Source organism: Microcebus murinus, chromosome 21 (assembly GCF_040939455.1).
Source record: "Microcebus murinus isolate Inina chromosome 21, M.murinus_Inina_mat1.0, whole genome shotgun sequence".
Classification (NCBI taxonomy): Eukaryota; Metazoa; Chordata; class Mammalia; order Primates; family Cheirogaleidae; genus Microcebus; species Microcebus murinus.
The window spans coordinates 33,862,223-33,889,678 of NC_134124.1; the positions used below are offsets into that span (position 1 = coordinate 33,862,223).

The 27,456-nt window shown below is 35.7% G+C and overlaps 1 protein-coding gene across 4 annotated transcripts in view; it reads left to right on the plus strand.

The window, feature by feature from the left end:
- Nucleotides 1-27,456, plus strand: part of RANBP17 (RAN binding protein 17) — a 361,100-nt gene that overhangs the window by 68,090 nt on the left and 265,554 nt on the right. For all 4 annotated transcript variants that reach the window (XM_012756963.3, XM_075996284.1, XM_012756961.3 and 1 more), the window contains 2 exons: nucleotides 1,122-1,227; nucleotides 19,836-19,971. In XM_012756963.3, coding sequence (XP_012612417.2) covers nucleotides 1,122-1,227; nucleotides 19,836-19,971 — 242 coding nt within the window. The remainder of the gene's footprint in view (nucleotides 1-1,121; nucleotides 1,228-19,835; nucleotides 19,972-27,456) is intronic.

The following is a 27,456-nucleotide window of genomic DNA, read 5'->3' on the forward strand; positions in this document are numbered from 1 at the left end:
AAATTATGAGGGAGTTGTTCATTAGTTGTAATATAATAATGACTGCTATTATCCACAGGAAAATAGGAAGAATGTATTCTTTTTCTACATTTTTTTTAACGTTAAGTCTTCTAACAAGCACAGATAGCCTCTTTCTTGACTGTTAAATTCCACACCTTTTCTGAACCCCTAAGTTCACTTGAAAAGGTTGTACAATCAGAAATGTAATTGATTTAAGTACTACGAAATAGCCTGCTCATCTGTGAAAAATTAGTCTCTAGGGATAGCACAAAATTTCTTTTTAGGAAGTTAATTTTATGTTGTTAATTATTCATACTGGAGGATCTTATGTGATGAATCCAGAGGTGTAAAATAATATGCATTAAACAAAAATCATTCAATAAATACTTCCATTTCCCAAATTAGTCAATTTTGGCAGTATACTTCAAAGTAAGATTTGTGAAAACTATAAATGTTGCCATTTGTGCCACTCCTGTGAAAATATTTCATCTTTTGCTATTATTGGCCATGAAGCTAACTCGACTGTCAAACAACATGAATTGCACAGTGAAATCTTGGATTTTTTAAAATCATGCACAAAAATACAAAGGGAATAAATTTATTACCATCTATTATGTTTTAAGCAGGAGCAATATTTAAAATGATCAGACTTGTACTGTCATGACATTGAACATTCAGAAAAGATGCTGGTCATTGGATCATTCATAATAGTACTTTCCTACTAAATAACAGTCCTGGTCCTCAATATTACATTTATTGTTTTGTTATCAAATTTAATTTCAATCATAAGTCTTCATGGTAGATATTATTTTTTCCATTTTGCAAATGAAAAAGTCCTAAGACTTAAAGATGTAAGTAACTTATGTAAGATCACATAGAAAATTGGTAGAGGTAGGATTCAAATGTAGTTGTATCTGACTCTAAAATCTGTGCCGTTCTAACTGTTATACTGCCTTGATAAACTTAATGCCCAAATCTCTACTTTATGTCAAGAACTGAGTTCATAGTAGTTTATCACTTGTTTGAAAGAATAGATAATTTTGCTAAATTTGGACATTTTTGAAAAATAAGCTTGTTTCTATTAATATTTCCTAACCTTTTTCTTTCTTGTTATATATTAGGACGTCTTGCATGGCTAGTATACTTAGTTGGGACAGTTGTAGGAGGAAGATTAACATATACCAGTACAGATGAACATGATGCTATGGATGGAGAATTATCCTGTCGGTAAGTAACAACCATGTAATTTAAAGAAATTTAAATAGTTAAGAAATGTAGTTATTGAGCTGGTATGAGCTAAAGCATTGTATATATGACCTTTTGAGGAAGGTATTATTTCTGTTTTATTGATGGGAAAACCAAGGCTAAGTGATTTGTAGGAGTAAAATCTCTAATAAGTTGTAGACTCAAACCTTTTTTAGACTTTGTGCAAATAACATGATGAAGATTTAGGTCGCTTTTTATTGTTTAGGATCTGATAGAGCATACAAAATTGGTGTGTGTTGGAATGGTGGCAAAATTTGGGATGACATATATCTAGTCAAAAAGCATTGGGTAGCCAGTATCCAACACTGGCTTATGAATCTTGACTAGATTTTTCCCCTAATGGACACAGCCTTAAGAAGAAGCAGTTGAATTAATCTCCTCATGTTTCTATTCTGAACTGAGGAAAATTTCTATATATGAATAATACAAGTAAGCAAGTGAGTTGATTTTCTTTATATTTTATTTTTAATAACATCTTTCCTTATAATACGTGCAATATGTGTTTTTGGTGAAAACTTAGAAATATAAATGAAAAGAATAATCATATATTATTCTAGAGATAACTACTATCATTTTGATGAAGGCCTTTTGGGTCTTTTAATGTGTGTGGGTATATGTACACTACATGTGTGTTTTTCAACTTTTTTAAAACAGAAATTGTCATAATGTTGCTTTGTAAACTAAAATTAGCAATAATACCTAACTCACTGGGGACTATAAGGAATATATTTTTTAAGTGCTTAATACTGCCTGGAAAATAGTAAGCTATGTATTAATATTACACAGAGAGACACATATACATACACACAACTTTTTAAAATCAAATGTAATATCGTGAATATTTTACCTAGACATTAAATATTCTAAGCTGTATCATAATTTAAATAGACCATTGGTTTTGGAATTTTAGGTTGTTTCTCAATTTTTCTTTGTTATTACTTTTAGATGAATATTCTTTTAGTTTTATCTGTATGTAGATTGAAATAATTTCATTAAAGTTAATTCCTAAAAGCTGAATATCTGGTCAAAGGGTATGTAGCATTTTAAACACTTTCAGTACACATTATCAAATGGTTTTCTGAAAAAGTTGTACCAATTTATTCTGCTAAACCAAAGGCTGTGGGAGTTACCATATTTCAGCAGTTGAACACTAGATAATAGGATTCATATTATTCCCACAGTTTATGGGTAACAAATGTTTGTTTTAATTTGTATTTCTTTGGTTTCTAGTGATGTCAAACATTTTCTTCCACTTCTTTTTTTTTATTTGTATTTATTCTTTTTGATTTTTATATCTATATTGATTTTCTTTTGTGATTATCTCTTCTAATTTATTCATAAAAGCTCAGTATGTATAAAAAACCTTAATATTTGGCTGAGTTCAGTGGCTTATGCTTTTTGAAGCTAAGGTGGGAGGATTGCTTGAGGCCAGGAGTTCAAGACCAGCCTAAAAATATAAAAATATTAGCCAAGTGTGGTGATACAGGCCTGCAGTACTAGCTACTTTGGAGGCTCAGGTGGGAGAATTGCTTGAGCACAGGATTACAGTGAGGTGTGGTCATGCCAGTGCACTCCAGCTTTCTGGGTGACAGCAAGACCTTGTCTCAAAAAAAAAAAAAATCTTAATATTTTACTATTCATTTTGAAAAGATTTTCTCCATATTTTTAATTTACTGTAGAAATTTGTTTTTTACTGGCTTTCAATATTTATATAGTTAGATCTATGAATTTTTTCCTTCATATTTTCTCCACTGCTTATACTTAGAAAGATTTTTTTCACTCCTAGATAATTAAAATACCCATGTATATGTTCTAGCTCGTTTATGGTTTTAGCTTTTTATATTTAATTTTTAATATATATGACATTTATTTTGTTTTATAGACTTTTTCTAAAATTTCCAAGTTAATTAATGCCAACCCTACCCTCTACTGATATGAAATACCACTTATATCCTAAATAAGATTATTAGTCTTTTTCCAGGCCTTTAATACTTTTCCATTGATCTAAGATGTCTATTACCCTATGAAAGTCTTTATAAAATCATTATAGCTAATTGTGATATTCTCTGTAGTTATTATTCTTAAATATATTCCTAAGGGTTTAATAAACTTGTTGTAATTTTGAATAGAAAATTTCCTTTTATTCCATACCCTTTTCGAGCATTAAGCTATCTCTTTAGTAAAATTTTAATCTGAGTGGACCATAAATATTTTCAGTTTTTCTATGATTGATAACTTTCTGTATTAAATCAAATTACTTAAAATATGAATAAATAGGTGTTTGGGGGCCTTCTTTAAATGCTTTAATTTTCACATAAGCAAAAAATGTGCCTCTGTACTATCTTTTAAGATAACATTACGTATTTAGTAAAGTGGAAATTAAGTATACTTTTTGCTGTAGTTAGCTTGATTTTTTTTAAGTTTTCATCATCAGATGGGGAATATACACTGCCACTATTTTGTGAGAAAATATATAATAGGAAATAAACAAAGCAGGTGTATATTTTCCAGTTAGAAAATTCATTTTTTTCTTTAAGCTGCAAACATATTTAACTTAAGATTTATTTTACGTTTTAGCCTGCATTCTCTAGAAAACAGAGCCTTAGGTAAAGTTTATGGGCTAATATTATATTGGAGGGTGGGGAGAAGGGTACATTTTCAGAGAAGAAAGAATAAGGGGAAAGGGAAAGAATAAGAGTAAATATAGTCAGTCCTCATTATTTCTGGATTCCATTTTTCTGAATTTTCTATTCAACAAAATTTGTTTCTGAGTCCAAAATCAATATGGTGCTTTTGTGGTCATTTGCAGACTTGTTCATAGGGCTGGTATAAAATCAGAGTTGTATATTGCAGTTTCCCAGTAGTGGTTAAACCAGGTGATCCTCTGCCTTCTTGTTGCAGCTGTCATACTGCAAATAAGTGTCCTTTTGTGTTCTATTTAGTGCCAGATTTACTGCACATTTTGTGCTTTTCATTTGTGCTTTCAGTGTTTAAAATAGCCCTACTGTAGTGCTAAAGTGTGCTATATAGTGTTCCTAAGCACAAGAAGGCTGTCATGTGCCTTACAGAGAAAATACATAGGTTAGACAAGCTTCATTTATGCATGAGTTGTAATACTGTTGGCTGTGAGTTCAATATTAATGAATCAGCAATATATGTTAAATAAGGAATCTTTAAACAGAAACACACACAAAACAAGGTTATGATTTGTTGACAAAAACGTTGTGACCAGAGGCTTGCAGGAACCTAACCCTGTATTTCCTCTAGGAGCAGTGATTCAATATCATTAATTCAATGTTCACAGCTACTTTATAGAACATAACTACCATGAATAATGAGAATCAACTATAAGGTGGTACATTACTGAGAAAACACAGCTGGCCGCTTACTTTTGCAGACATTTTCCCTAGAGGCCAGATGAAACCACTGAGGCTCAGAACAGCTCAGGATAAGCAGTAGTAAAGGGCAATCAGTTTGTTTGTTGGCTTCTTTCTGTGTCCGGTTTCTTACCAAGTGATGTCTACCCCTGGGTGTTTAGCTTTTCCACACTTACGAGTTATGTTCCTTGGCTTCCTTGAGGAGCTGCTGGGGAGCCAAAGTGTCTACTGGTTCAGTTTAGTTGGAGCTGTGGACTGGAGCTATAGCTTGCCTCTCCTCTCCCCTGGGAGATTTTATAACTGCAGGAACTGTGTGTATCTTTACTAGGGCAACAAAACAAGTGGCTAGGGCCAGGGGTGGAGTGAGAAGTCATGGTGGGGTTGGTGGGTGTGCAAGCAAATTCAAGGTGGAGCAAATTCAAGGACTTAGACACTTTGTCTGGAAACAACATAAATATGTGTATTAGAATATAGAGATTCTAAATTCAGAATGATGTCTTATGTTAAATTATAAAATATCACTTTCATGAAATGAATATTACTTTCATGAATTTCATGAAGAAATTCCAAGTAAATGGAACTATAATACAGTTGGCTTCTATATGTTATATGTTGGCTGTCCATCTCCTGGGAAAACACTACCAAACCAGAAGATTGAGAAGCTCCTGCCAAAAGTCTTTATAGTTAAAACATATTACTTTGATGTATTTAAATACATTACTTTAACGTAGCAGATAATATATTTGTACTCAGGCTCATAATTCTAATTAAATAAAAATGATTTTATAGTCATTTTAGTTTCATTCATAATGACTAAAATGTTAAATCTCTTGAGAGATTCCCCAGTTGTTTTGTCTTACTCATCATGTATTCTCTCAATCTAACAGTGCTAGTAGAGTGCCTGCTTCTTTCAGGCTTATTCTAGTCAGCTACGCCGCCCTCTGTCTCTCCTTATTTCTCTCACCTGCTTGTTTCCTGGTCATCCCTCATCTTTCATTGAAGACTCTGATTACTAGCTCAGAGTTTTGCTTTATTTCCCAAACTGTACTATCATATAGATGACATCAACTTCTTTCTGATCAGATAATGTTCCTCTCCCTTTCCCTGCTCATAAGCCACCAGTGCCTCCCTGTCACACTTGAGATCATTTCCAAGCCCCAAAGTATCCTATGCTACTTCTGACATCATTTTCTATCCTTTCCCATTGAACTCAACCACACTGGTTTCTTTGCTACTCTTTGAGTATTACCAGTATGTTTTCACTTTAGGGACTTTGCACTTCTCTTTCTTGTGCTAGGAATGTTTTGTCCCAGATGTTTGTATAGTACAGTTGACCCTTGTACAATGCAGGTGGGGGTTGGGACGCCAACCTCCCACACAGTTGAAAATTCACATACAACTTTTGATCCCCCCCAGATTTAACTATTAATAAGCTACTGTTGACCAGAAGCCTTAACAATAACAGTAACATATTTTGTATGTTTTATGTATTATATACTGTATTCTTACAATAAAGTAAGCTACAGAAAAGCAAATGTTATTAAGAAAATCATAAGGAAGAGAAAATATATTTATTATTCATTAAGTGGAAGTAGATCATTATAAAGGTCTTTATTCTCATCATCTTCACGTTGAGTAGGCTGAGGAGGAGGAGAAGGAAAAGGAGGGATTGGTCTGTCTGTCTCAGAGGTGACGGAGGTGGAAGAAAATCCACATATAAGTGGACCCACACAGTTCAAACCTATATTGTTCAAAGGCCAGCTGTACTCCCTCACTTCAGTTAGGTCTGTGCTCAGTTCTCTTTCGAAGAGGCCTCCTCTGACCTTGCTACCCAAAATAACATCCATATTCTACTTTATTTTTCTTCATAGTACTTATTATCTCTTGATGTTGTTTATTTATTTATTCCACTAGAATAAGGGAAAGAATATGCTTTGTCTGTTTTGTTTACTGCTGTATTTTGTCTCCTATGAGGGACAGAATCTTAATCCTGAAGGAATTTAGGGTTTTCTCTGATTTGTTGAGTGATAATAAAAGAAATTCCACACTGCTATAGATAGGTGCCATTGTCAGTTAATATATTGTTTTTAACCTCAGCTGGGCCCTCTGCATTGCTCAGTGATTCTATTTTATGTTAGTAATTCTTGTCTTCTGATTTCCAAACACTTACTGGACTGTTTCACTGGGATGTTCTGTCTAACATGCACCTCTAATTCATTGTCTAAAATTAAACTCATCTCTTCCATCCACTCCCAGCCCTGACTGTCTTTCTAAAGTGCAGATATGATTATATTAGTTCTTTGCTTAATCTCTGCAATGACTTTTCATTGTTTTGGGGATTAAAATCAGCATGGCTTATCAGGCTCCTCATGATCCTGCTTATCTCATTAGCCTCATCTCCTGCCACTGACTGCATTATGGCCGTATTGAACACTAAGCTTTTAAATGAGACTTTTTTTCCCCCTTCTCTAGATGTCTACCCATGCTTCCCTCTTTCTGTTGGACACTGTCTTTGTGCTGTTCCATCATAGAATATTAGTAATTCTTGCTAATTTCCTTATAGGATTTATTATAGTACTTGTCATTCTTTATTGTAATTACTTGTTTTATTGTCTTACCCTTAATAGCCTATAGATTTCTAGAAGACTAGGGAAATATATGTCTTGCTTACTGAACACTTAATACGCCTGTCATGTATTAGGTCCTCAAATATTGTTTACTGAATGAATACTTATTTAATTGGATATCCAGGGGAATCCAAAACAGTTATCTAAAATTCATTTATTTGTATTTGAAATGGCATGCTCATACATCAACCAAAAATGTTTGTTTGTTTATTTATTTATGTTTTGAGACAGAGTCTCGCTTTGTTGCCCAGGCTAGAGTGAGTGGCGTGGCATCAGCCTAGCTCACAGCAACCTCAAACTCCCGGGCTCAAGCAATCCTGCTGCCTCAGCCTCCCAAGTAGCTGGGACTACAGGCATGTGCCACCATGTCTGGCTAATTTTTTTTTCTATATCTATTAGTTGGCCAATTAATTTCTTTCTCTTTATAGTAGAGACAGGGTCTCGCTCTTGCTCTGGCTGGTTTCAAACTCCTGACCTTGAGCAGTCTGCCTGCCTTGGCCTCCCAGAGTGCTAGAATTACGGGCGTGAGCCACTGCACCCAGCCAATTTATTTATTTTTGAGACTATTTATTTATCTATTTTTGAGACAGGGTCTCATTTTGTTGCCCAGGCTGGAGTGCAGTGGCATGATAATAGCTCACTGTAACCTTGAATTCGTGGGCTCAAGTGATCCTCCAGCCTCAATTTCCCAAGTAGGTGGAATGATAGGTGCATGCCATCACACCTGGCTAATTTTTTTATTTGTAGAGACAAGGTCTCACTGCATTGCCCAGGATGGTCTTTAACTCCTGACCTCAAGTAATCCTCCTGCCTCAGCCTCTCAAAATGCCAGGATTATAGGCATAAGCCACCATGCCTGACCCGTGATTTATCTTTTAATAATTTACATTTTTATTCCTTCTAAACTTTTTACCAGAAATTATTTAAGATAAAGGAAAAATAGAGATAGGAGAATAAATTGAAACTGGAAGTGAATATCATATACAAGAAGAACATCTCTAATCCAAAAACCTGGAAGATAAAATGCTCTAAAATTTGACACTTTTTGAGCACTGACATGATATTCAAAGGTCACGCTCAAAGGAAATGCTCATTGAAGCATTTTGGATTTGGAATGGTCAACCAGTAAGTATAATGCCACATTCCAGAATATCCAACATCTGAGTCACTTCTTGTCCCAAGCATTTTGGATAAGGGATACTTGACCTGTATGTATACAATATAAGCATTGGTCTTGTGCATTTGTTAGAGTTGGCCACAAATCTTTGAAGGGCACTGTGGCAGAGACTACCAGTTGTCCCCCGTGTCTCTTCTACCCTTCTTCTGTAGTAATAAAATGTGTGATTGTTTTGTTGGGAATATGGCCACTCTGAATAAGACTAGGTTTACTACAGTGTCTTGCTGCTAAGTGTGGTCATGTGATTATGTTCTGAGCAATTGAATGTAAATGAACGTGGTATATGTAACATATATTGATTTAATGGGTGGAGCGGAAGAAGCCATCTTAGACCACAGAGTGATTGTGGAGGCAAGTGTAACAACAAGATACTATAGAAGGATCCTGAGGCACTGATAATCATGGAGCACCAACTAGCCCTGAAGCACTGCCTTCGATTTTTCCTTGAGAGAGAAATAAATATCTATATTATTTTAAGCCATTATTATTTTGGATTTCGGGCATTTGCAGCTGAACCTATACAACTACCAACACTTCTTTGACAAATGGATCATGTACCCAGCTGGGAACTCTTTTCCACTTTCCTCTTAGGAGAGTGGAACATCATTGCCTCTTAGGCAAATGCTCTAAAATTTGAAACCTTTTGAGCGCTGACATGATACTCAGAAGTCATGCTCAGAGGAAATGCTTAATATGAGTTGTAAAGGCACCTCCAGCAAGCTGTCTTTTTGTTTCACATCTTCTTTGGATTTGGGTGTGTATGCTATAAAAAGGAAATAAAAGCAAATAAGTGAAAGTTCATAGAATGAACAAAGAACTTGAATAAAAGAAGGAAGGTCCTACTTAATAAAGGACTTAAAAGCAATATATACCTTATTTAAGTCAGTTGACAAATCACCTGGATTCAGAGATGAAGTTTGATGTGTGTATCTATTTATTTAACTTAGTTACTCCAACAATCTGCTAACAGTACACAGGCTTTAAAAGTTAGCTTTGTCCCTTCTTTCAAAACTGGAGGATAAACACATTATCTTAGGCAAAAAACCCAAAACTAGATTATAGAAATCTAATTCTTAAATCTAATTCTTTGGCAAGTTCTCCGTAAATCTTAGTGGTATTGAGGATATTTGGTAAGTGAAGTATACTTACAAAAGTGAAGTGTATTTACAAAATAAATAGCTTAATTTATAAATATAGCATATAATCAATATAAAAATGCTTGTCAAAATATTTTATATTTTTTATTTAATTCAGGATATTATGGGGGTACAAACATTTTGGTTATATGAAATGCATTTGCCTCACCCAAGCCAGGGCTACAAGTGTGTTTCATTTCCATTAGCCGTGGGTTTACCCCCCTGCCTCCTGACCTACCCTGATCAGGCCCCCTACCTGACTGGCACCCAATCAGTATTATTACCACATGAACAACTTAGTGTTGATCAGTTAGTACCAATTTGATGGCAAGTACATGTGGTGCATGTTTTTCCATCCTTGTGATGCCTCACTTCAAAGGATGGGCTCAATCTCTGTCCAGGATAACACAGAGGTGTTAGATCACCATTGTTTTTATAGTTGAGTAGTATTCCATGGTATACATATACCACATTTTATTTGTCCACTCATGTATTGATGGACATTTGGATTGTTTCCACATCTTTGCAATTGTGAATTGTGCTGCTATAAACATTCAAGTGCAGATGTCTTTATTATAGAATGTCTTTTTATCCTTTGGATAGATGCCTCGTAGTGGAATTCCTGGATCAAATGGTATTTCTATTTTTAGCTCTTTGAGGTATCTCCAAATTACTTTCCACAGGGGTTGTACTAATTTGTAGTCTCACCAGCAGTGTAAGAGTGTTCCAGTCTCTCTCCATCCATGCCACCATTTGTTATTTTGGGACTTTTTGATAAAGGCCATTCTCACTTTAGTTAGGTGATATCTCCTTGTGGTTTTGATTTGCATGAGCACTTTTTCATGTATTTGCTGGCCATTAGTCTGTCTTCTTTTGAAAAGCTTCTGTTCATGTCCTTTGCTCATTTATTGATGGGGCGGCTTGATTTTTTCTTGTTAATTTTCTTAAGTTCTATCTAGATTCTTGATTAGCCCTTTATCGAATGTGTAGAAAGCAAATACTACCTCCCATTCTGTAGGTTATCTATTCGCTCTAATGATAGTTTCCTTGGCTGTGCAGAAGCTTTTTAATTTGATCACGTCCCATTTGTTTATTGTTGTTGCTGCTGTGATTGCTTTGGGGGTCTTCTTTATAAATTCTTCACCTAGGCCAGTGTCTAAAAGGGTCTTCCCTACGTTTTCTTCCATAATTCTTAACATTTAGTGCCTTAGGTTTAAGTCTATTATCCATCATGAGTTGATTTTTGTGAAAGGTGAGAGGTGGGGAATTCAGTTTCAATCTTCTGCATGTGGATATCCAGTTTTCCCAGCACCACTTACTGAATTCTTTTCCCCAGTATATACTTTTGTCTGCTTTGTTGAAGATTAGATGACAATATGAGGATGATTTTATATCTGGGGATCTCCATCCTATTCCAAAGGTCTGTATCTCTGTTCTTGTGCCAGTACCACGCTGTTTTGATTACTATAGCCTTGGATTGAAGTTTGAAGTCAGGCGGACTGATGCCTCCCAATTTGTTCTTTTTGCTTAAGATTGCTTTGGCTATACGAGGTCTTCTCTGGTTCCAGACAAAGCGTAGAAGATTTTTTCTAAATCTGTAAAGAATGATGGTGAAATTTTGATAGGGATTGCATTAGTTCCATAGATCACTTTAGGTAAAATGGACATTTTAACAATATTGATTCTACCAATCCATGAGCATGCTAGGAATTTTCATCTTTGTACATCTTCTACAATTTTTTTTCTAGTGTTTTGTAATTCTCCCTATAAATATCTCTCACCTCCTTTGTTAAATATATTCCTAAATATTTAATTTTCTTTGATACTATTGAGAAATGTGCTGCATCTTTGATTTGATTTTCAGCTTGATTGTTAGTGGCGTATATGAATGCCATTGATACGTGTGCATTAATTTTGTATCCTTAGACTTTACTGAATTCATTTATCAATTCCAGGTTCCTGTCTCTTGGTTGCATCCTTTAGATTTTGTGGATATAATAGCATATCATCAGCAAAGAGTAAAAGTTTGACCTCTTCTGCCCCCATTCAGACATCCTTAATTCCCTTCTCTTGTCTGATTGCTCTGGCAAGGACTTCTAGCACTATATTGAATAGAAGTGGAGATAGTGGGCAACCTTGTTTCGTTTCAGTTCTAAACAGGAATGCTTTCTATTTTTCCCCATTCAATATGATATTGGCTATGGGTCTATCATACAAGGCCTCAGTAATTTTAAGGAATGTCCAATCTATGCCTAATTTGTTAAGGTTTTTTTGTCATAAAAGTGTGCTGAATTTTATCATATGATTTTTCTGCATCTATTGAGAGAATCATATGGTGTTTGTTCTTGCTTTCATTTATGTGGTGAATTACATTGATAGATTTGCATATGTTGAACCAACCTTGCATCTCTGGGATAAAGCCCATCTGGTCATGATGAATTATTTTTTTGATGTGCTGTTGGATTCGGTTTGCTAAGATTTTGTTGAGGATTTTTGCATCTCTATTCATGCGGGATATTGGTGTGTAGTTTTCTGTTTTGTTGAGTTCTTTCCTGGCATTGGGATCAAGGTGATAATTGGCTTTGTAGAATGATTTGGGGAGGACACCATCCTTCTCAACGTTTTGGAATAATTTCTGCAGTATTCGTATGAGTTCCTTTTTGTATATTTGGTAAAATTTCCATATGAACCTATCTGGTCTGGGACTTTTTTTTTTTTTTTGGAAGATTTTTTTGATTGCTTCTCCAATTTGTGCACTTGATATTGGTCTGTTCAGGAATTTTGTTTCCTCCTGATTGAGCTTAGGGAGGTTGTGTGTTTTTAAGAATTTGCCTATTTCCTCCACATTTTGTAGTTTTGGGGCATAGAGATTTTTATAGTATTCAAAGATAATGTTTTGTATTTCCATGATGTCTGTAGTGACCTTTCCTTTTTCATTTCTGATTGAGTTTATTAAAGTCCTTTCCTTTCTAGTTCTTGTCAATCTAGCAAGAGGGCTATTGATTTTGTTTATTTTTTCTAAAAACCAGCTTTGGTTTTTATCTTCTGTATAGTTCTTTTATTCTCAATTTCATTTAGTTCTGATGCGATCTTAGTTATTTCCTTTCTTGTGCTAGGTTTAGAATTAATTTGCTCTTTTCCAGTTTCTTGAGATGGTTTATTAGTTTGTTGATTTGTAAGCTTTCTGTCTTTTGGATGTGAGCATTTAATACTATAAGTTTTCCTCACAGGAATGCTTTTTCTGTACCCCACAGATTTTGATAACTTGTGTCCCTGTTATCATTTAATTCAAATAATTTTTTTATCTCCATCTGGATCTCTTCCTTGACCCAGTAGTCATTCAGCAATAGGTTGTTTAATTTCCATGACTTTGTGAAGTGGTGAGTGTTTCTGTTGGAATTGATCTCCAGTTTTATACCACTATGGTCTGAGAAGATACGTGGTACAATTTCTGTTTTCTTAAATGTGTTGAGGTCTAATTTGTGGCCTAGGATGTGGTCAATTTTGGAGAAAGTTCCATGAGCTGATGAGAAGAATGTATATTTGGCTTTATTTAGGTGAAATGTTCTGTAGGCGTCTGTTAGACTCATTTGTTCTAGAGCTCTGTTTAAGTCCATTATTTCTTTGCTCATTTTATGTTTGGAAGATCTATCCAATTCAGACAGTGGGGTGTTGAAATGCCCCGCTACTACGGCATTACTGTTTATAATGCTATTTAGATCAAACAAGGTTTGCTTTCTATATCTGGGTGTTCTTGTATTGAGTACATAGATACTAAAAATTGTTAAGTCTTCTTGGTGGATTTTTCTTTTCACCATTATATAGTGACCATCTTTGTCTTTCTTTACTTTTGCTATTTTAAAATTTATGCTGTCTGAAATCAGAATCGCTACCCACGCTTTCTTTTAGTTTCCATTTGCCTGGAAGTTTGTTTTCCAGTCCTTGACCCTGAGGCTGAAAGTGTCTTTGTGGGTTAGATGCGTTTCCTGGAAACAGCAGATACTTGGTTTATAATTTTTTATCCACTCAGCTAGTCTTTGTCTCTTCAAAGGACAATTCAAGCCATTCACATATTTTGAGAGGATTGATATTTGGGGTAGATTTCTGTTCTTATTGTTGGGTAAATTATTATTGTTTTGTTTTACCTTTTGAACCATTGTGAAATCTGGGTTCTGGACTTTAACTCTTGAGTGATCTTAATTTGGTGGGTGTCTTTTCATTTGGTGGGTGTCTCTTGCTATTCAGTATATAATGCAGGTCTGAGTACTTCCTGCAGAGCAGATCTGGTCTTTGCAAATTCCATTACTGATGGCTTGTCTGGGACTGTGTTGATTTCTCCTTCGTAGATGAAGCTAATTTTGCCATGCAAAGAATTCTAGGTTGGCCATTATTCTATTCAGGATTGAGGATAAGTACCCAGTCCCTTCTGGTTTGTAGGGTTTCATTTGAGAAGTCTGCAGTTAGTCTGATAGGTTTTTGTTTGTAGGTTATCTGTTATTATCGTCCTACTGCTCAAAACATTGCCTCTTTCATGTTTACTTTGGCCAGTCTGATAATTATGTGATATAGTGATTGGCTCTTCACGTTGAGTCTCACAGGAGTTCTGTGTGCTTCTTGTATCTGGATACCTAGGTTTCTGGCCAGGCCAGGCATATTTTCTTCCAGTATTCCAAAAAATAGATTTTCCAGCCCTTGTGTATTTTCTTCTTCTCTCCCTGGAATGCCTATAATTATTATATTTGGTTTCTTTACATAATCCCACTTTTTATTTTTATTTTTGAGACATAGTTTCACTCTGTTGCCTGGGCTAGAATGCCTAGCTGACAGCAATCTCAAACTCCTGGGCTTAAACGATTCTCCTGCCTCAGCCTCCCGAGTAGCTGGGATTATAGGCATGCACCACCATGCCCAGCTAATTTTTAATATTTTCACTTGTTTTGCTAATTTCTTTTTATTTATAGTAGAGACAGGGTTTCACTCTTGTTCAGGCTGGTCTCGAACTCCTGACCTTGAGCGATCCTCCCATATTGGCCTCCCAGAGTGCTAGGATTACAAGTGTGAGCCACCGCACCCAGCCAATCCCACACTTTTTGTATGGTCTGTTCTTGCTCTTGGCCTCTGTGTTCTTGTTCTTCATCTGATTTGTTTAGCACATAGGCATTATCTTCAAGCTCTAAGATTCTTTCCTCTGTGTGATCCATTCTATTTTTAAGCCTTTCCACTGTGCTTTGAAGTTCTTTTAATGCCTCTTCCATTTCCAGGATTTCTGTTTGGTTTATTTTGTAATATTTCACTTTCTTTAGATAATTTTTCATTCATTTCCTGTATTGTTCTCATGGCTTCTTTGTGTTGGGTTTCTGTTTTCTCTTCAATTCCATTGAATTTCCTTAAGATCCATATTTGGAATTCTTTTTCCATCAATTTAATAATTTCATTTACATTAGTAACCCATTTTGAGGGTCTTATGATTTCTTTGGGGGGTGACTTTTCTCTCCATTGTTTCATATTCACTGGATTCTTTCTCTTGTTCTTTCTTATTGGGGTTATTGATTAAGGTCTGGAAGTATTAGGACTGGTTTGTGGCCTTAACTTCAAACCCCCAAGGGACGTTCCTTGACAGTGGTGGGAGGAGGTGCAAGGTCTTGTATTAGAAGTATTTTGGCAAGTTGGGTTACCTCTGACCTGTTGCCTTCACCTCTTGCCAGTGGAGATTAGTGAGCTTGGTCCCCCAGCTTAAGATCCCACATGGTGAATCGCACCTGTGTGTATAACTCCATTGGCCTCTAATAGCTTGATATGGAGGGCATTGTGTTAAGCTATGGGGTTACCCTTTCTGTCATTGATTGTAGATTGCGTGGAGGAGCCAGTTATTGAGGTCATATGATGCCTCTGTGTTGGTCTCTGGTCCTCGAGTGAGGAATATTAATGCCGTGATCTTTAGGAAGGGTCTTGCCCCTCCTGAGGGTTACTTGGACTCTGTTCCTGCTTAAAGTGGTGGTAGGAGCAAGGCAGATCACAGCTGCTGCCTACCAGCCTGGATGTGAGTACTTCTTTGGTTGCTTGATCTGCCACTAGGGGGAGCCACTAATATGTTATGCAGGGTTCTTTATACCTTGCTTGGGAGGCTGCTCTTGATGGGAGAGGTTACTTGGTATACCTGCTGGGGTCTCTGACTGGGATTTTCCTTCCCTGACTACGAACCCCACTGTTGGCAGCCTTCTGGATGTTGAGAGCAGGCCCTAGAGTTATGATCTTATTAGATGACCTAAGCCAGTCCAGGGGGCGAATCACTGGGCTGTCAATTATTGATCTGCACCAAGGCCCCGCAGATTCACTTCAGTCACACAGGGAAAGTGGCTTTTCTTGCTTCTCCCTACTTCCTGGAGTCCACAACTCCTGGCATGAAAGCCCCTGTGCTAAGAGAGGAGTGATGCCCAAGACCATCCAGCACCCCAGTGCCTAGGAATCCCCAAGGGGTTAGCCAGTCACACAGGGAAAGTGGCTTTTCTTGCTTCTCCTTACCTCCAGAGGCAGAGCCCACCACTCCTGGTGTGAAAGCCCCTGCTCTAGGAGAGGGGTGATGCCCAAGACCACCCAGCACCCCAGTGCCTAGGAATCCCCAAGGGGTTGGCCTCCCTCCACTGGGGAACTAGCCTTATGAGGAAGCACTCAAAATTCACCCATTGATACAGGCCTTGCTAGCTGAATGAATCAATAGTTTGGGGAAGGATGGACCCTGTTGCACATGGCATGAGAGTCCCCAAGCTAGGGGAGGGGTGCTGCTCAAAACCATAGCATGCCACAGCATCCAGGTTGTGGACCCCAAAAATGGCAGCTGCCCACCTGCAGAGCACTAGCGCTGGGGGCGACTGTTCAGGAGTTGGCGGATGCCGGATGGGGAGCTGAGTCAACAGGACGCCTGCTGTCTCTTGTGTGTCACCCTCCTGCAATCTTGTGCATGTCAGGGAGGAGGTCTTGCTCTTCTGACCCGCCCTGAGCTGGCCTAATCATCAGTGATTTCCAGGGTAGACCCCCTTTTCGGTTTTCACTTCCTTTGTTCTGGACCCATTGACCACCAGAGGCAAGGCGTTTTTCCTAACTCCCTTGAGCGGTGGCTCAGACAAGTCCCTGCCCTGCCCAGTGCAGTCTCAGCACAGAGCACAGGGAGTTCAAGATGTTTCCCGCTATTGTCCGCTCTCCACAGAGCCTGCTGTCTGGTGCTTCAGGCACATCCCTGTCTGAGTGGGTGTGGAGGTCAGTGGGGGAGCAGGACATTCTCCTCTGGGTCAGATCCCACTGCACTTGGTAGCCAGGCAGGCACCGCCATTCCACGTTGTAGTCTCTATTGTTTATCTGGCACTCTCCAGACTTTGTGATTGTATCTCCCATGCACCTTTATTTTCCCCCTGTGTTGTGTGACCTAGGCTGTTTCTCTGCAGTTTCACAATGCTGTTCTTGGGGGGAGCGATCCACTCGTGTGTAGCCATCCAAGTTCTTCACCTCTTTCTCTGGGAGCAGAGAGCCAGGAGGTCACCTCTACTCTGCCATTTTTCACCCCCCCTCAAAATATTTTTTTCTTAACACTTTGATAATACTCACCAAGTATTTTATAAAGTTCATATGCTGTGACCTAGACATTTTGTTTCTAGAAGTCTCTGGGAATAGAGAGAGGACAAAAGTTATGTTTCATTTAGAGGTAAGAATTTTTATTCAAAATAAGATGATTAAATTTTGACATAGCATTAATTTTATGTAACTATTAAAAATAATGCTTTGGAAAGTTATTTAGTATTACCAGAAAAATTGGTCAAGATATGTTTAGTAAGATGCTAAATAATAAAAGGTCCAATAAGTAATCTGAATGCATAAATGTATACTAGTATATTTGATAACAGGTACTTCAGAATGGTGAGCAAAAGATAAACTATACAAGAAAGAAATGATGTTAAATCAACTAGTTAGCCATCTGGAAAAACTGCTCTTGGATCTTTGTTGCACACTATTAATATATATCAAGATAAATCCAAATGTATCATAGAGATAAATGTCAAAAGAAAAATAAAAGAAACATAAAAATACCTTAGATTCAGGTAAAACCTTGCTGTTACATGAAATCCATAAAAGAAAAAATTATTACATTTTTTTGTGTAAGAGAAACAACAAAAACTGCTGCATGGCATTAAAAAACTGTAATCAAAATCAGGAGACAAATGAAAACAATAAAACAAATTTAAGGTCGGTATAATTATAGTCAAAGGGGTCAGCTCTCTAATAATATATAAAGAATTTGTACAAATCAGTAATAAAAATACACCCCAGTAGCTAAAAATGGCAAAAGATATGAGCAAACAGGTCACAGAAAAGGATATACTCAGGGCTTAAAAACATGGAAAAATTTTAAGCTCACATATGTAGGGAAATACAAATTAAAACTATACTGAGGGGCCATTTTTCAGATTTCCAGAAAATCTGAGGTTTTTGTATCATCCTGAATTATCTGTGTGTATATAGGCACTCTCATGGATTGCTGGTAGAAGTATAAGTTGTTTCAATTTTTATGGAAGACAATTTGTTAATAGTTATCAAAACTATAACAGTTTAAACTGTTTGATCTAGTAGTTTGACTTTTAGGACTATATATTATAAATATGTAAATGTGAAATGACGTGTACAAGATTGCTAATTGCAACATTTTTATAATAGCAAAAATTATAAACAACTTTAGTGTCTATCAGTAGGGGAATGTTTGAAAATATGGTACATTCATTTAGTAGAATGTTGAGCAGCTGCACAACAGAATGAGAAATCTCTTTATATCTAACATAGGAAGATCTCTAAGATTTATTGCTAAATGGAAAAAGCTAGGCTTAGAACCATATATGTATGGGTATGCTCCATGTGTTCAGAAGGTTTGGGAGGAGACTATAGTCATATTTGCCTGTACATATATAAAAACTTCTCTGGAATGACACATAAACTGTTAACAATGAATGTGTATATGTTCATGTGGGCATACATTGGAAGGAACTGGATGTGTCATATCTAGGAATAGCCTTTATGCAAATTAGAAACGGGTGATGCTTTCTCAATAACCTTAACTGCTATTAAAAAATCATTATAATGTACTGATTTTGTTCATGCAAAGCACTTGGCAGCCTCCACCAGAAAATTTTAATGAAAATAGGTAATGTTTATAGATTTCTTTTTTGAAATTCTGGAGTAAGCTTTTCATTATATTGAATTAAGCTTTTTCTCTAGGAAATTTAACTTAACCTTCAGTTCACTTGTGATTTTCTAATAATGATTTTTAGTAATAAGTAGAAAATTATGAATTTCTTATAATTAATAATAGTAGTTTAACTACTGTTAGAAGGTTTGGATTTTGTTAAGATCATGTTGTAGTTTATTTCAGGTAAAACTTTATTACTTATTAAGAGAGTGCCTAGCTCTCTTGGGAGGCCAAGGTGGGAGAATTGCTCAAGGTCAGAAGTTTGACACCAACCTGAGCAAGAGCAAGACCCTGTCTCTACTAAAAATAGAAAGAAATTAATTGGCCAACTAAAAATATATAGGAAAACTTAACCAGGCATGATGCCTCATGCTTGTAGTCCCAGCCACTCGGGAGGCTGAGACAGAGGTTTGCTTGAGCCCAGGAGTTTGAGGTTGCTGTGAGGTAGCCTGGGCAACAGAGTGAGACACTGTCTCAAAAAAAAGAAAAAAAAGAGTCGTCTATCAAACTTTTGATAGGTGTATCTCTTGACTTTTTAAAAATATTGAGCCATGTGATCTCAGAATATTTAATTATTTCTAAATAAGATTAAGTAAAAAGTATAAGATTAACTAAAATATAAGATTAAGTAAAAAAGTGAAATACAAAACTGCACATTCAGTACCATTCTTTTACTAAAAACTTATGTATACATATATATTTACTTATATATATGTATAATATTTTTATCTGTATGCCGTTCATTTATATATAAATTTTTAGTAAAATACTGTATGTGTATACATATATGGGTTTGTATTCCTGTGTATGTCTTAGGAAAAAAAGGCTAGAAGGAATTAGACCAAATTATAGTTATCTCTCATTGTTAGGATTTCAGATGCTTTAAAAATATTTTTTGAATATGCTTTTGTATTTTCTCACTTTTTACAGTGATTATATATTATATTGCATTTATGATAAATGTTTTAATGTTGTTTCTCTAAGATTTTTGTACTGAAGCTTCTTTCTTTCTTTCATGAAAAGAGTTTTTCAGCTCATATCTTTAATGGATTCCGGATTGCCTCAGTGTTCTAATGAGAAGATAGAGCTTGCAATTTTGTGGTTCTTGGATCAGTTTCGTAAAACATATGTTGGTGATCAACTTCAAAGAACCTCAAAGGTAGGTTACTAGAGATTTTTAAAAATGTTATTGGAGTAGAAGAAAGATGTATGCTTAAAAGCCTCAAGGTGAAATTATATTATTTGGGAAATTTCTACATAAGAAGTGTATTTTATCAATTGAAATCAATTGATGAATTGGTATTGAAATGTAGTGTGATTAATTTGCTTGTTCTATAGATTTGCTATTTTCTTTGAAGATTGATTGGCAGAGAGGTAGTAAATATTTTTTACATGGATAGTCACTAAATATTTATTTTAAACACTAATGGATTTTGCCTTATCGTATTGTATTTCAAGACTAAAAACATAAACTTTGCTCTTTTAGTAGCTTAGAACTTTTAATAGTTCTGGGATTTTTTTTTTTTTTTGACATTTATTTATGTGATTTCCAGTATAATTCACTCGTTCCTTGGCATTTTTACTTGTTAAATATTGAGAACTAGGAGAATGTGTCCTTAAGAGGCTGCAATTAAATAACCTTATTGTAGGGAATGCTCATAGTATAATAATTGATGTCTAGCATCAGCAAATCTGAATGACTTTATTTTGAGGTTTAATGAGGGATTATTGAGTGCATTTATGTGAACACTAAGCCAGATATTTAGTTATACTTGTGACACTAAGATTCATGAGATTTTTTTTCTTCTTTCTGTAATGATAACTTTCCAAAACATTCTCTATAAGAAGTCCTGAGGATATTCTTATTTCCTTTGAATTTATAATTTTAGTAATGTTGAAGGATTCCATATTTAAAAATTCTAAAACAAGCTTTTTATACTCAATTGAGTTTTTTTTATCTTAGGAAATTTAACTTAACATTCAGTTCACTTATGATTTTCTGGTAATAATAATCGTATAGTAGTGTGAAAAAATATCTGTTTGGTTTTAAGGTCATCTTTTAGTTTATTCCAGGTAGAATTTTCTTCACCTGTTAAGGAAATGATGCAGCTTGATGCTTCTCTTATGAAAGCATTGTGATATTTTATTGCAGTTTAGGATTAATATCAATAAAATCTTCATAGAATTTAGCTGCCAATGAGTAAGATTTATTTGGAACCAAAAGGAGTAGCTAGAAGTATTAATAAATGTTTTAGGTTGTCAGTAAGACATATGAGAATCAGACAAAAATTACGTGCTCTAAAATTTTTACAGGGGACCTCTTTTAAATGGCAGAAGTACTTCTTGAAGGTTGGATATAAATCTAATTATGACAAATTGTCTAATATACCTGGAAATTTTGTTATTTTGCTTTTGCGAAAGTGAGTACTACTAATCTAATATCCATTTGATTTTAGTCTTAGAACAGTATGATGAGGAGTAGAAAAACCTTCTAATTATTGTTTTTAAAGTACTTGGAAAGAAATATGTAAAGTGGACTAGTTGTTTTAGGACAATGGGATTTCAGAAGTTTTTTTAAAAATTTTTGTTTTTATATACACACACACACAGACACACACACACACATAAAACTTTTAATACAGGGTCATTGTGAAAAAGGCAAATTACAGAAGACTAGTTTTTAGTTTTTAAAAAAGCATGTATGTTACAAAAAAGTAAACACATCATTAGAATGGTATTGATTCATTTTATTGTAACTTTAATAGTTATGGTGCATGCATCTTACCCCATTACCAAAGGGAGGTAGTCCTAAAATGACTTTATTTCTAAGGCATTCCTATCACATAACCCCAAAGTGAAGCTAAAGCTTCCAGCTTTTCTATATCTCTGATTTGTCTGCTAGTCTGTCTTACTTGGAATCATTTCTGGGGGTCACTCTTCTAAGAACTCTTCAAACTTACTTTATTCCTTGTAGTAGACCTGTAAGGTTGGTATTGTTGTTCCCATTTTCCTAATGAAAGAACACATTCTCTATGATGCCTAGTAAGTATCATCTTTTTCTGGCAACCAACTAAGACAAATATTGGTGGAAAATATTTCTTGGTGAGTGTATTGTTTGATTCCAAATTGTGGCATAGTGGGGAGAATATTTGTTTGTGTGTGTGTGTGTTCATGCACATGTGCATGTGTATTTGAGAGAGAGTTTTGCTCTGATGCCCAGGATGGAGAACAGTGGCAGGACCGTCGTTCGCTACAGCCTCAAACTCCTGGGCTCAAGCGATCCTCCTGCCTAGTAAGGGGAGAGTATTAGATAGTAGTAAGTGAATAATATTTAACAATTAGTGTGTACATATTTTGTACCAGGAACTATGCGAAGCGCTTTTAAGCATTATCTCATTTAATTGTATCATTTAGAGTATGACTTGCAAGGTTCCTCCCAGTCTCTTTTCTGCATGTCACCAACTTCATGCTCCGGTATTCTGTACTTACACTGTATGCTGTATGTGTGCTAAACTTTTGTTAGCTTCTTTAATAGACTATGCTCTCTGTCAGTTCTAAGTGTTAGGAGAAAACATGTTGCTTCAGACACTATTTTTTAAAATCCTACTTTCACCTTTGTGCCTTATTCTACTAACTATTTATCCCTCACATCGAGACAACCTAATCCTTTAGGATTCCCTTCTTAACTCTCAAATTCTGGGAAAATTCTTTTTGTCTGTGTTCTGTAGTACCCGTTTGTCCCATATTTTAGCATTTATCACACTCCATTGTAATTATTTGTTGGTAAACATGTATAGAGTATAATTTGGTTAGCACAGTTTCTGCCTTGTTTATTGTTATCAACCCCAAGGGTCTGGCATATTGTTTTTATGCTTTCTACTTGTGAATGTATATATGTAGTAGAATTCTATAGGAATTAGGCCTAAATCTCATGTATAATACTTTCCAATGAAAAAAGGTTTATTCTTGAGTTGGAAAATGATGCTGACAAGTGAAATTATTCAGCAGTTCTAAATAAGGTATAATGCCAACTATCTTGAAATTGTTATAAAAGCCTGTCTATACAACAGAATATCATTTATGGAAATCAGTGCTCCAGGAACAAAAATGGAATCACTGAAGAGTTCTAAGTGATGTATGTGATAGAAGTAAGTACTATGAGAAAGAAGTGTTCATCAGTCGTAGCTGTGTGAATTTATTGAGTAATATTTGTGTTGAATACTTTGATCAGAACTTGAGAGGCATTATCTAATTTTGTTCTCACAGAAATGCTATAAGAATAATGATTTTATTAACATCCTCCCTTTTTATAGACATGAAAACTGAGGCTTGGAGTGGTTAATTAATGTGTTTAAGTGGATTTGAACCCAGGACAACTGACTCCAGAGCCTGTGCTATAACCACTTTGTATATTGCATTCTATTGAATCTTTCTACTAGAGTATTGAATGGGTCCTTCAAACTTAACAAATTCAAAAAAGAAACTCACTATCTTTTAAAACCTTTTTTCTTCCCTTTTTTAAGAAAGAATGACATTGAACCCAGGATTTCGCCTTTGCACTTATATCTTGTATCTGATCTGCCACCTAATCCTGCTGATTTTATTTTCTAAATATCTCTCAGGTCTACTATTCTCTCCTGTTTCTTTTTTAGCCTCATTGTCACTGTTTGTCATTTCTCACTAGATTTCAAAAGTATTATAATTGCCTTCTTTGTTTCCATTTTAATTCACTCCACTCCAGTCCATTTTCCTTACTGCCACCAGAGTAATCTTTTCTTTATTAGAAAACCAGAGAGAATAATGTAATGAATGCTCATATGCCCATAATCCAGCTTAGTCAAGTCTTAATGTTTTACTGTATTTGCTTCAGATCTATATATTTTTGTATTAAACAATAATGATCCTATTGATGCTTTGATTCTGTTCCTTTCACTTCTTTCCCAAGAGTAACTACTATCCTGAATTTAGTGTTATTCTCATCCATGATTTGGTTCTTTATCTACATTTCTGTATATTTATAAATAAAACATAGACGTGTTCACTTTATATAAGTATTATGCAGTTTGGATCTTCAAGAACTTGCCTTTTTTGTTCAGTATTGTCTTTGAGATTTATTCATGGTAACACGTATTTAATTACCAAATGGTATTATAATATATTAATATGCCATTATATACTCATTTTTTTCTGTTGATATATGTTAGATTGTTTCCAGTTTTTCAATTTTAACATGCAATGCTACAGTAAATATTTTTATATCTGTCTCCTCATGAATGCATAAGAGTTTTGTGGAGATAAATAGTAGACATGGAATTGCTGGGCTGTAGAATATGCATATCTTCAGCTTTACGAGATGTTATCAAGTTGCCTTTTTGGTGTTACAGTAGTTTATTTTCCCTTCATCAGCAGGGTGGGTGTCTGTTTCTTTTGCTCTATATTATCATAATACTTGTTTTTGTCAGACTTTAAGTTTTGCCAATCTTTAGGAAACACATTTCTTCCTGTGGCATTTTTCTGCTTAAAAGTTTTTATTGTTTCTCATTATTTACAAAATTAATTCCTCCTTATGATCGAACTTTGCCTACCCTTGCAACCTTTTTTTTTGACATGGGCAAATTTAAAAATTATAAAATCTATCCATTTATGCATTAAAACAGTAAGTGATGAAATAAGGATGAGATAAACTGTTAAAGACATGCTGTTGGGATCTTTGATTATCTGTATGGGAAAATTTGGATTATGACTTCAAATCATGCAAAAATTAATTCCAAATGGGTTAGAGGACTAAATGTGAAACGCACATTATCTTTATGATTTAGGGATAGGGAAGAATTTTCTAAGACATAGAAGCCCAAACTCTAAACAAAGAAGTTAATAAATTTTACCCATATTAAAAGTAAAGACTCCTGTGGATCACAAGACACAATAAACAAAGTAAAGACGAAAACCCATAGGATGGAAATACATTCACAATGCATGTAAGTTAAAAAGAACCAATATTCAGTTCAGAAACAATTACTGTTTCTCTATAAGAGAAAAACTATCTGGTAGAGAAATGGCAAAATATATGAATAAACAGTTCACAAAAGAAGAAATCACAATGGCCAATAAACGTATTAGTCCTCTGGGCTGTTGTAAAAAAAATATACCACAAATAACAAACATTTATTACTCACAATTCTGGGGGCTGGGAAGTTCAACATCAAGGCACTGGCAGATTCTATGTCTGGTGAGGGACCTTTTCCCGGTTCATAGATGATACCCTCTTTTTGTGTCCTCACATAGTGGCAAGGGCAAACAGTTCTCTCAGGCATCTTATAAGGGCACTAATCCCATTCATGAGGGCTCTGCCCTGGTGACCTAATCATCTCCCAGAGGCCCTACCTATTAATACCATCACACTGGGGATTAGGTTTCAACATACAATTTTGAGGGGAACACAAACATTCAGACCATAACATTCTCCCCGACCCTAAAAAATGCCTGTTCTTCTCACATGTGAAATACATACTCCATTCCTGTAGTCCCAAAGTCTTAATTTATTCTAGCATCAGTTCAAAAGTCTAAAGTCCAGAATCTCATTGAAATATTATCTAAATCAGATATGGTTGAAACTCATTGTGAAGCACATTACCCTTCCAATTATGAACATGTGAAATTAAACAAATTGTGTGCTTCTAAAATACAATGGTGAGACAGGCATGGGACAGACGTTCCCATTCCAAAAGAGTTAAACAGGAAAGAAGGAAGAAGTGACAGGTCCTGAGCAAGTCTAAAACTTAAAAGGGCAACATTAAATCTTAGGGTTCCAGAATAATCTTTTTTGAGCTAATGTCCTGTCTTCTAGACACACTGAGGTAGAGATTGGGCCCCCAAGGATCTTGGTGGTCCTGCTCCCATTGCTTTCCTAGGTTCAGGCCATCCCATAATTCTCACATGTTGGAATTGGGGTACCTGTAGTTCTCTTGGGCTGGAATCACACACTGGTGGCTCTCTCAGTCAAAGGTCCTGGGGGTGGCCCTGCTCCCATAATTCTGCAAGGCAATACCATAGAGGGGACTCTTTATGGTGGCCCTGTCCTCATAGCAGCCCTCTGCCTGAGTTGTACACCTGAGGGTCCAGGCAGCTCCATCTTTGGAAATGGAGATTACCACACCCCCATGGCCTGAGTACCCTTCAGGCTGTTAGAAATGACATCGCACAGATGCCACTAAGGTTTGCCACCTGTGCCTTCCAGAAGTGTGGCTGCTATGTCCTGGGCCTAACCTGGGTTCATTGGAGCCACCAGGGGTGGCCAAGGAGCACCAGACCAGAATGTGGGGATGGAGCACTGAGGCAGGGCCAGTCAGTGAGTTCTGAGGTCCTGTGGGTACCCACCACCTTTCCTTTCAAATCATTCCATCTTCCAGACCCTTGTATTTTGGAACTGTGATGGGAATGGCATCCCCAAGGATCTCTGATATGTCTTCAGGGTCATTATTTTCTTGTCTTAAAGAATAACATCTGGCCAGTTCATACTGATCTGCTTATCAGATGGTTACTTGGCCACACCCTGATGTTCTCTCCTAAGCACACTTTCTCATTTTTTATAATATGGACAGACTGAGGAATTTCCAAACCTTAAAGTCTTTTTCCTTTTGATTACAAATTTTGTCCTTAAATCATTTCTTTCTTCTCACATTTTATTATAAGCATTCAAAGGAAGCCAAGCTGCCACTTTGCTTAGAACTTTCTTCAGCCAGATAGCCTATATCATCGCTTACTAGTTCTACTTTCTACAAAACAGGAGGACACAAACACATCCAGGTTCTTTGGACAACCGGTTTCTTTGCCACTTTATAACAAGGATCACCTTTCCTTTAGCTTCCAGTAACTTGCTCTTCATTTCAATCTGAGACCTCATCAGAATGGCCTTTACTGTCTGTATTTCTTTCAACATTCTGTTCAGCATAGCTGAATAAAGGTATTATTTAAGAAGCTCTCCAGTTGCTGTTCCCTATTTCTATGCATTTACAATGAAAAATTTCTATGCATTTATAATGAAAAATCCAAAAATGAAATGAACAAAACATTCATTCCATTTATAATAGCACCAAAATAATTAAATAGGAATAAATTTAACAAAAGATTATAAAACTTATAATCTGAAAACTACAAAATATTGTTGGAACAAATTAAGGAGATCTAATTGGAAAAATATATCTCATGGTCATGGGTGAGAAGCTTAACATTGTTAAGATTGTAATACTCTCAAAATCAATCTACAAATGTAATGTAATCTTGTCTTAAAATCTTAGCTTTCTTTGCAGGAATTGGCAAGCTTATCCTAAAATTCATAAGAAATTAAAAGGACCCAGAATAGCCCAAACAATCTTGAAAAAGAATGAAATTGGAAGATGCTCACTTCCCAATTGCAAAAGTTACTACAAAGCAGTAGTAGTAATCAAGACAGTGTGATACTAGCATAATAAGAACAGACATATAGATGAATGAAACAGAATTGAGAATGCAGGCATAAATCCTCACATTTGCAGTCTGGATTTTTGATAAGGGTGTCAAGACAATTCATGGAGAAAGAATAGTCTGAACAAATGGCACTGGAACAACTGGATATCTACATGCAAAAGAATGAAGTTGGACTCCT